The following is an 11,292-nucleotide window of genomic DNA, read 5'->3' as shown; positions in this document are numbered from 1 at the left end:
CAGGGCAAACTCCTACTTCAAATTAAAATTTCCTACAATCCAAACACTTGGTCATGGCCTTGACGTGAAAAATGATGTTTTTTTTTTTTCTTTCTTTATTTTTTAATGTTTTTTCTTCATATGTAACTGCTAATGGCAAGATCAAGTTGTTCTGTAATTACCAAAATTGAATCAAAATAAAACAAGATAACAATTTTGTCATAGACATAACATACATGAACATAAGTGAATAAAGCTAGAAAAAATAACTTACCTGAAAAAAAAAAAAAAAAATACAACTTAGACATTTGACAATAGATTTTCTTGTGTATTCAAACTCGTTAGTTTTTACCCATTACACTAAATAAAAGAAAACTATTTGAAATTTAATACTTCAAAATCCCAGATGAAAATATTTATTTTTTGACAACAAAAAATAAGAAAAAAAGGAAAATAATAAATATCATAAAAAAAAATTATGATCTCTTTATCGTGAAAAACGTGGCAGCGCACAGCTTTGTTTGCCAAGTTTTTCCATTTTTTTTTTCTTTTTTTTTTTTCTTTTTTCTTCTTTAAACCAATGATGAAGAGAGAGGGCAAATAGAGAATTATTTAGGAAACGCATATAGAGCTGTGTGTTTGGGAGAAAGTGATATGATAGGCATATTTATAGACTAATTTAATTCAACTGGACCAACTTCGGCACCACCCAGCTCAGACTCCCCATGCCCAGTGCCGCCATAATGACGCCATGGTACGTCGCAATCGACTGCACCGCCCGCTCAATTGTCTACGACGTCGCTAGTAATAATTACCGGCCTCTAACCTTTTCATGATATAATTGAAATGGTTGCAGTGGTTTCTATCACTAAGTGAGATTTGGAAGGGACAAGGAGAGGAGACAGAGTGAGCAAGTGGTTGCAGAACTGGTGATGCTGGAGGAGGCATTCCGCATTTGTCAAGTGTAGCAAGGGAAGGCTTTCTTTGTGCGATACCCCTCGGTTCCGAGATACGAGTTGATCAGGCCCAGGCCCAAACCCGAGGGATATCGAACAATTAAAGTATTTTAAATCGAACACAGAATACAAAAATAATTTAAGATATAAAATTAAAAGCTAAAAGAAACTAAAAGAAAAACCTTGTATCACAATTAGTCCAATCTGATATTCCAAACCTTCATAAGTTTACAACTCGGGAATCCATCCAGTGGACCCCTTATTAAGAATTCTCAAACTTAAACTGAAACTGAAATAAAAACTAAAGCCAACATAGAGAAGATTCCTACGTAGTCGGAAGAATCAATATTTGTATCTACTCTGCACGTCCAAGCTCTAACCCTGGAACTGACGAACACCTGAAAAATAAAAGAGTGGGTCAGGCCTACATGCAAGTCCTGATCTACTACAATTCAAACAGTAATCCGATACGCAGATACATCCTAGGAAGATTCAACAATATCTAGAGTAGTCCATATATGTATATAGTACACACTATAGGACGCTCGCTAGTCCAGTAGGTCTATCTCAGCCTGAATAAAAGGTAACATGCAAATATGCACCCTGAGGTGGGCATGAGTTCCTAGACCTACCAAGGAACAACACCTATGTCCAGTTATCCATTTTAGGCGATATACGCACCCTAACCATGGTCCTGAGACTCAAGCTCATACCATGGCACATATAATAAATATATAAAGTCCGTACTCCTAATACAAAATATCATCCATCTGTATAGTGGTCTGATATATGTATAACAAATCCATCCTGAAACCATAATAGGTCATTCAATTTATTTGATTGACATAACACAAGTAGGTGATGGACTTAACATTTATGGTTAATCCATATCTTAATCCAAATTAGGTAGGACTTAGTGTTTTGAACTAATCCATTCTCAATATAGGTAGGTTTTAGTGTTTTGAACTAAGCTATCCCTAATATGACACCGTCCCATACCGATTCATATATATCTATATAAGTAGGACTTAACCTTGTTATGGTTAATCCAACTCATTCCAAATTAGGTAGGATTTAGTGCTTGAACTAATCCATACCTAGTATGTCACCGTCCCATACCGGTACATACAATCCTCCAGTTAACATAGTTAACAATATAATATTAAATAGTTATCAACCATACTCCAAGTTATGCACAAGATATATGAGTCCATATACATAAATATTAAGCATTTAATACAAGGCCTAAAAACCATATCCAATGTTGTAAACTGTTATAATATATGCAAACACTTACATCATTTAACAAGATCCATGAATTGATACAATTTAATACAATTTAAGTACCAATTAAGTCCAACCTAAGTATAGTTGATTATAAATAAATCACCATACTTAAAACACTGAGGAAACATGATTATATATATCATTGAATCATATAATAAAAATCTGCTAAATTCCAGTGCACAAAACTAGCAAAACGGTGTGCATCATTTAAGTTTTTCTTAAACTCTATATTGCTCCTTCAATTAATCCCATTATAGATTAATGTTCCTCTATACTAAGTTTAGGTCTAAAATAGTTCCATCCAATATTTAAAACAGTGTAAACACAATAGAAATACTCAGAATAGTCAAAACGACGCACAAAAACCCAGTTTGCAATCTACCGTTTTTCTTTAGATTTATTTTGCTCCATTCCTTAGCTCAATCATGGATTAATGTTTTCCATATTAGATTAAGTCTATTATAGTCCCAACACATCAATTAAAATAGTTTAAAAGAGATGCTATACACTGTACAACTCAAACTACGCACAGAAAAATAAAAATAAAAACAACATACTGTGAGAGTTCTGGACTAGAGCAGGCTCAAAACAAAGTAGAGCCTGCTCTTTTATGGTTTGAGCCGGCTCTATGGCTCTAAGAGCCAGCTATAAACAGCCAAGAGCCGGCTCTAAGGATATTAGAGCTAGCTCTTTCCCTTTTTGGAGCCTGCTCTTGCTCACTTGCATGCCGTTGTCCGTTCCTGCTTCATCTTCTTCAACTCCGGTGTTTTCCTAGACCCTCTGTAATGTTTTTAATCCTTGTTCTAGGTTCCAACTCAGTCCTAGGTTCATCTTAAACCACAGATATCCATTCATAACATGTATTGAACACAGGTTTTAAAGCAACGACTACAGAGATATAGTTAGCAATCTGAAGCAACCCAAAACAGATTAATTCCATGAATTTAAACACTGTTTTAAAGAACTTGTTCTAGGGTTTGATTGTAGACCTAGATCAATTACAAATCATCCACACATACTTATGATCTCAATTTCATCAAAGCTTAAAACGTAAACACCACAGTAGCACCAAATAACAGAACATCAAAAGTTATACAATAGTTAATACACGAGACTAAACAGAGTTTATATTTGCATCAAAGACATGTTAATATGTTTGATTACATTTGTTTTAGCTTTTATTAAGTCCCTGGAGTCTAACTAGGCATGCACATAATACGAATTAAAGGGAAAGAGAAGAACAGAGACTTGCCTCTGATTTTCGGTTGGCAATCTAAAAATGTCGTCTCTAGCAACTCCGACAACGTCAATTGTTGTTATCAACCTCTGCCACTCCTAGTTAAATCTAAAACTCCTCCTTGAATCCCTCCCTTAATCTCTTAAGGTTCTCTCAGTATTTTGTCTCACAAAACACACTCGGTTGCTCTTTGTATTCCCTCTATATTTTATGTACGTGAATATGGTGAATAGGGTTTACAAAAACCTTCAGCAAACGTATACTTATATATTTATAGGCTTAAGTTGAAACCCTAAATTAAATCCTAAACCAACTACAAGTCGGCTCAAACCCAGACATGATGAATTTAAGCAAAACCCTAATGTAAACCAACTCAAGTAAATAATTTAATCCATTTAAAATAAAATAAAATTTTATTACATAAACATGAGACTAAAATAATTAACCCAATAACATAAAATAAAACCATTTAATTAAATACACAATTTAAATACAAATCCACAAATAATGCAAATAAATAAAGAAACAAAACCACCAAGCCAAATAAAAAAATTAAATTAAGAAAAATACACGTAAATAATTAAATTAAAATTCCAGGATTGTCCTTTTAAGTTAGGGGTATTACACTTTGGACATAGCATTTGAGATTCTTGGGTTGGCTGACGATATCAAAGAATTGAGGAACAGTTAATTACAGTTCAAACTACAAAATGTCAATTGAACCTCAGGATCATAGTTTTCATCTATTTGGGATAATTATTTTGTTTAGCGCGCGCGCGCACACACACACACACACACACACACACACACACATATATATTAATCATGACTTGATTTGAGCAATTTTGACTTGATGCTTATTGTACTTATCAACTGATATTATTCGTTTGAGGGCATATCTGGCTGATTTGGTGCCTTAAAATCTCCGTGAATGTAATGGTCCTTTTCTTTGCCTCTGCTTATGTTCGTCCAAGTCACATATGACACACCTACCATCCTAAATCAAGCCAAACAACACTCATATATATATATATATATATAGTAAGAGCTCTTGTTTCAACCACCCAAACAACCCATACTCTGTTTTTCAGCAATTCAAGCCTCCATTGCTCGAGAATTGGCCATGGCGATGAGCAATGTAAAGCGCTTGGGAGCGTTGCCTAGCCCATATACATTACAGGTTCAACTCGCTCTCAACATAAAGTCTGTCAAGTATGAATACCTCGAAGAGAACTTAAGTTTCAAAAGTGAGCTCCTCCTTAAACCCTACTCTATGCACAACACAATACCAGTTCTTATCCATGGTGACAAACCCATATGTGAATTTTTCACAGTTGTCCAATACATGACCAGGTATGTAGCTCAGGTCCCTCCATCCTCCCTGCTGATACCTATGATCACGTCATCACCCTTTTCTGGACATCCTATATTGACCAGAAGGTATGATTCCTCTACTTTGTACAATTAGAACTTCTTGAAATCATAAAGACTTGGTGATCATTTGTTAGGAAGTGATTGAAGCTACATAAATTTTTTTTTTATTTTTTTTTCATAAATATTTGTTTCATTATTTATACAAATTTCTATATAAAAATTATGTTTTGTGTCCAGGAGAATTTGTGACTAAATACTCATACATGACTAATTACAATGCTTATGTAGTTCTTTCCACCACTGGAAGTGATCGGGGCGACACAAGACGAAGAGGCAAGGACAGTGGCAATAGAGTAAGTGGTTGCAGGATTAGTGCTGCTGGAGGAAGCATTTGTCGAGTGTAGCGGAGGAAAGGCTTTCTTTGGTGGGGATAATATTGGGTACCTTGACATTGCATTCGGGTGCTCCTAGCCATGGCTGAGGGTGACGGAGAAGAGAAGAGGCGTGCAACTGCTGTGAGATATATATTTTATATTTTGCTAATTTCGTTGTGAAAACAAGTCTGATCAAGTTGTAATTTTTCGATTCAAAGTTTCAAAGATTGAAGATCAGATGCGGATTTGAAGAAGTTCAAATGTTCATGATATACTACACTCTGAAATGATAAGAACAATGCTCTAAGAAGATTAAGAGGTAGTGAGAACACATTGGGAGAGTTTTGGAGGTTTTTAAAGAAGATTTTACATTATGTCCATTTTGAACTGGTTCCCAAAATCCTAAACTGGTTCAACATCAGCAGAATTGAAAAAAATCAAGACTGGCCATCTTGAACCTGTAATACCCCGTATTTTATTAAAGAGTTTAGTTTATTTAAATTCATTTATGTGTGGATTTCTTTACCTATTATTGTGCATGCTACATTGTTATATTAAGTTCATTTAATGGTGTATGTAAATTAATTGTATATGTTAAAATAGTAAATTTATTCATTTAATTGTGCATGTATTATTATTAATAATTTTATTTGTTGATTATGTTTAATTAAGCAATATTAGTTAATTAAAGTATTATATTTATGTTATAAAGTATTATGATGATATAATGTATTCTTATGTAATAATAATAATTATTATAATAGTTAATAATAATAATAATAATATAATAATATTAATTATAATAGTTTAATAATAATAATAATAATAGTTATAATAATAATAATAGTATTAAATCATAAGTCATGATGAAATTAGAGATTAGGATAGGATTTCATTAATATTTATAGGTAAGACTTGAAGCCATATGGTTGGAAATGTGGTGAGTTTAATGTAAATTTAGATATTTGTAATATTTATATTATTTTAATTTGTATAAATATTAGTTAGTTTGATGAGAAGGTAAGTTAGAAACCAATTTAAAATAGTAGAGAGTTGTTGTTAGAGGAAAGAAAGAGAAGAAAGGTGAGAGAGAAAGAAAGGAGCTTGGACCGGTGTAGGAGAAATTTACCCGACTACGCGCAACCGGCGGATTTATTTTAAATCCAAAAAGGCAAGTTATTATCTACTTTTCCCCTTTGAATTCATAAATTATTCATTTAATTTATTTCGGGTTTTTAGAGACTAGAAACCATGCTAGGAATTTCAATAAATTATTTCTAGTTTATTAAAATAATGTGTTTTAATTATTAAAGAGGTTAGATATTTATTCATTAGCCTATGTAATTAAAATATAGCTGAAAATAATTAAATAAGGCTTTAGGGATTTTTCTAGAATTTTCTAGATTTTTCCGGGGCTTTTCTGCAATTTCCAGCGAGCCTCCGGCGAGGTTTCCGGCCACCGGCAGTGAAGAAGATGACCGGAGTGTTCCGGTGTGATGCGGCGCATTGTAGGTTAATGCGCGCGCGCATCCTGGGCCTTAGATGAAGCTGATTGATCTGGTGCATCGCGGTCCATGTTACCGCGGTACACCCGGATCATTGACCCTTGGATTAGGTGAGATGAGATGATAGATGATCCGGTGTGGCGCGCATGTAGGAAAGCTGATGCAGCCAACCAACCGGAGGACGCCACGTCAGCAGGAAGCCATCAACGCGCGCGTGGGAGCTCGTGCGCGCGCGTGAAACTCTCCAGACGCACGTGGGAGCGCGTGCGCGCGCGTGGCTGATGCCAGACGCGCGTGGAGGCGCGTGGGAGAGTGGGGAAGGTTGGGCTGCGCGTAGGGAAGCTTAGGGCGGCGCGTGGGGGCGCGTGAGGGGCCCTGTCAGCTGCTAGAAATTACCAGAATACCCCTAGGGCCTGTTTTGTAAATTTCAGAACCTTAAACTTGGATTTTTAGGTACTGCGTTGGTATTTACGGGTTTAACGGGCCACGAAATTATTATTTTAATACCCGTTAAGTATTATTATGGCCGATTAATATTTCTAAACCTTAATTGGCCCGTTTACCGTACGTAAATGAATGTGACTCATTTGACCACATTACTATAGATGGTATTATTATGTTATTAAATGGTATTCATTATTACTATTCAAATATAATAATGTCACGGTTATCGTCATATAAATTATCCATTATATTATGGGATATTTATACTGTTAATCATATATCAACCATGATTATTATGCTGTGTACATTTCAGGGAATAAATGGACTGTTTATTATGTCGCATTTATATTATATGGATGTGTTGCCATATAGAACCATGTGAGCTGGCTAATAAGTTTAGACTCATTTATACCTTATGCATTCGTTGCTATAGACAGATATGTGGCTGTCGGGGTATGTGGTTTAATATTATTGGCATGTGCTGCCTAATTGACATGCTCAGTATGTTTAGTAATATTATTGGCATGTGTTGCCTAATTTATATGCTCAGTATATTCATCAGTACTTTGAGAGGTGTTATCACTGTGTAGTTCGTTATAGTCTGTGTTGTCAGTACCGTGCACCATGTATAATAGCTGATTTCCCGGGTAGGGAAAGGCGACACTTAACCACCTAGTGTGAGTCTAAGTGATCACCGTCTATTCTGGTTGAGGTCATGTTATACATTGGATAGTTCCCTTAGGATGTATACAGATATAGTACTCATCCGATTCTTAATGATTAATTTATTTGATTCTCTGATTTGGGTCATAGTAGAGAGGACTTGCTCGTAGGGTTGACCCACCATTGTTGTTATTTCAGGATACGGTCAGTACCCGTTCCAAGGTTGAGGTTAGCAGTGTGGGACCACCATCCGAACTCATCTATTCTTACGATCCAGTTCAGGGTAGAAGTTTTACGTATTACTTCAGTTTCAGTTTTTATTTACTTTTGACGTTGAACTCTCAGGTTTATATTTAGGGATCCTTGACATAGGATTTCCAAGTTGTAATGGAGTACTGTATTTAAATAAAGGATGGATGGATGTTGTATTATTTAGTGTTCCTTTCCTGTCTAAATTCTTTTATTATCATCATTTTGTATTCCATGCTTGTATATTGCCAATTGTTTTTGATATCCCTCGTTTTTCATGTATAAGCCTGATCAACTTATGCGTGGAAAATGTGGGGGTGTTACAGAACCGGTTCCCAAATTCCTGAACCGGTTAAAGAGTCAAAAAGGTCCTTTGGATTAACTTCTGGCCATCTTGAACCGGTTCCTAAATTCCTGAACCGGTTCAAGACTCCTGATATGTTTGATTACTTTTTGGACTAGAGTTCCCTCTAAGTCCTATGCACGAAATTTTCTATATTTTCAGAGGGATTAGGACTTTCAAAACTCTATATAAACCTTGTTAGTCTTCTAGGTTTATTCATGACTTTAGGGAAAATGAATTCTATATTTTGAGAAAGCCTTTTAGAGAAAGAAAATTCAGAAAATCAAATCTGATTGTTCTGAATTTATTTATAAGAGCATACACATATATTTACGAGTGATTTAGTAGTGTTGTTCTCTATCTCATCAAAATTGGAGTAATGTTAAAGATTCAGAGATTCCGTATAAAGAGCAGGATTTAATTATTCTACATCGAGTTTAGATCTTGAAGAATAGAAGTAAAAACGATCACACTTTGAAAGGGTTGGAGCATTCGAGGAGTGTTGTCTGATCTACCTGCTACTCTTCTACAACTATCAAGCATAAGCCTGAGGTCAAGTTGCTGTTGGACGGGGAGTTGCAAAGCCAGAGGATTGTTAGCAATTGGTGTTTGGTAGAACGATAGGGTGTGAGCCAGAGTCAAAGTTCGGTGTACTTTGTTTCAAACATAGTGAATCGATTTACTTTGGACTGAATAGTACACGAGGTTTTTCCCATATAAACAGTTGATGTATTTTATCAACTAGGGTTTCCTCGCTAAAAATCCTGGTGCAATCTCTCTAAACTTAACTTGTTTTACTTTTCAATATTTATATTTATGATTATGGATGTTTAATTGATCATACAATTTAATCAATCATAAATTAAACAAGTTAACCTAATAATCAGATCTAGGTCATTAAAGGAGTTAATCACAATTAAAATCAACTAACTATTTCCGCACCCTAACTCTATTTTCACAATTTGGTATTAGAGCGAGATACTCAATATACAGAGTAGATCATATATGTTGATTTATTATTAATTTTTGCATCATGTCTAAAAATTCATCTTTTGTTGATGTGTTGCCTTTACCTTCTATTTTTTATTCTGTCACAAACATGGAAATTAAGTGGTCCAAGTTTAAAAAGGATTTTGAAAATTTGTTAAAGAAATTGAATCTTGCGGAACTTGATAGAGATATTTATGAGTTAGAAATTTATGTCTCTATTTAAAATTTGGAAGAAATTGGCCATAAGAATTTGAATCTTCTTCATAAAATTGATTTTTTTGGAAAAGGAGTTTAAGAAGGTAAATTTGTTTAATAAATTACTGGAACATAAAATTGATAATTTGAGTAGTGAATTTGTTAAAACAAAACTGTCTTTTAAGAAAGTTGATATTGACACTTACAAAATTGATAAGTTGAAAGGAGAGGTTGAAAATATTAGGAGTAACAAAGATTTGGCATCAACTTCAAAGGATTTGTATTTTAAAAAATCTAAAGATATTTTTGTGAAAGTTGAAACCAAACCTTGTGTTATTTCTAGTTCTACCAAACTTATTTCAACATGTCATTTTTGTGGTGAAAATGGCATATCAAATATAAGTGTCAGAAAAAAAAAATTGAATTAGGGAAGAAATTGAAAAATATAAGGAGTTCAAATTTGAGGAAGAAGAGGATTAAGATTGTTGAGCCTTGTGACACTTTGCCTAGAACAATAAGGAAATCATTGCATAATGAATCTAAAATTGTTTGGGTAAAGAAAGAGAATTTTAAATGTCTTGCCATGCACATATCATTTAGAGCACTTAGTCTATGTGGTTGGTACTTTGGTAGTGGTTGCTGTAGGCATCTGACAGGGGATAGAACATTGTTTACCACTTTTAAGGAATGCTTAGTTGGTACTGTTACTTTTGGTGATGGTAATGATTCTACTGTGAGTGGTAAATGTAAGATCAAATTTTCAAGAATTGGGGAGTTAAAGAATATTCTATATGTTAAAGGTTTAGCTACTAATCTATTGGATATCAGTCAAATCTATGATGAGGAATTTCAAGTCAATTTTACTCAACAAGGGTGTTTTGTAACTAATGAAAAAGGTGAATATATTTTGAAAGAAACTAGAACTTCTGATAATTGTTATGTTGTGTTTTCAGATCCTTTACTAATCTATTTTTCTACAGTTGTTGATAAGGCAGTTTTATGGCATAAAAGACTTGGACATGTGAATTTTAATGATTTAGTGAATTTGTCTAATAATGATCTTATTTGAGATTTGCCTAGATTAAAGATGCCTAAGAATGAAATATATGGTCCATGTCAATTAGGAAAATAAACTGGAGTGTAACATAAGAGACTAATTCATAAAGTCACTTCTCGACATTTAGAATTAATTCATATGGATTTGATGGGTCGCATAACACCTGATAACATTGGAGGAAAAAGATACATGCTTGTTATGGTTGATGATTTTTCTAAATTTACTTTTATTGCATATTTGAGAGAAAAATCTGATACTTTTGTAAAAATTTCAGGTCTGTTTGTTAACTTATTCAAAATGAGAAGGGATATCGAATTAATCGGATTAGAAGCGATAATGGAGGTGAATTCGAACCTAAGGAGTTTATTGAATATTGTGATAAGAATGGCATTAAGAATAACATTAAGTATGAATTTTCAGCACCTAAAACACCACAACAGAATGGTGTAGTGGAAAGAAAAAATAGAACAATTGTAGGTATGACACGTACTATGCTTCATGAAAATAAAATTATAAGTCACTTTTGGGCAGAATCAGTATGTACTACTTGTCACATCCTAAATAGAGTTTATCTTAGGTCTGGAACTAAAAAGATTTCATATGAATTGTGGTATGATAGAAAGCCCACTGTTAAATACT

At 34.1% G+C, this 11,292-nt stretch overlaps 1 protein-coding gene across 1 annotated transcript; it reads left to right on the top strand.

Annotated features, from left to right (window-relative positions):
- Window positions 1-4,582: 4,582 nt before the first annotated feature.
- Window positions 4,583-10,561, top strand: LOC132304758 (glutathione S-transferase U17-like). Its single transcript, XM_059802480.1, has 5 exons — window positions 4,583-4,671; window positions 4,794-4,899; window positions 5,122-5,186; window positions 10,242-10,449; window positions 10,550-10,561. Exons 1-5 carry the CDS (start codon window positions 4,583-4,585, stop codon window positions 10,559-10,561), a joined length of 480 nt encoding a protein of 159 aa, XP_059658463.1.
- Window positions 10,562-11,292: the final 731 nt, after the last annotated feature.

The sequence above is a fragment of the Cornus florida genome, unplaced genomic scaffold, assembly GCF_030987335.1.
Source record: "Cornus florida cultivar Cherokee Brave unplaced genomic scaffold, ASM3098733v1 CherokeeBrave_3.0.0_Hap2_Chr04, whole genome shotgun sequence".
NCBI lineage: Eukaryota > Viridiplantae > Streptophyta > Magnoliopsida > Cornales > Cornaceae > Cornus > Cornus florida.
This window is presented reverse-complemented; position numbering and strand designations above follow the sequence as displayed.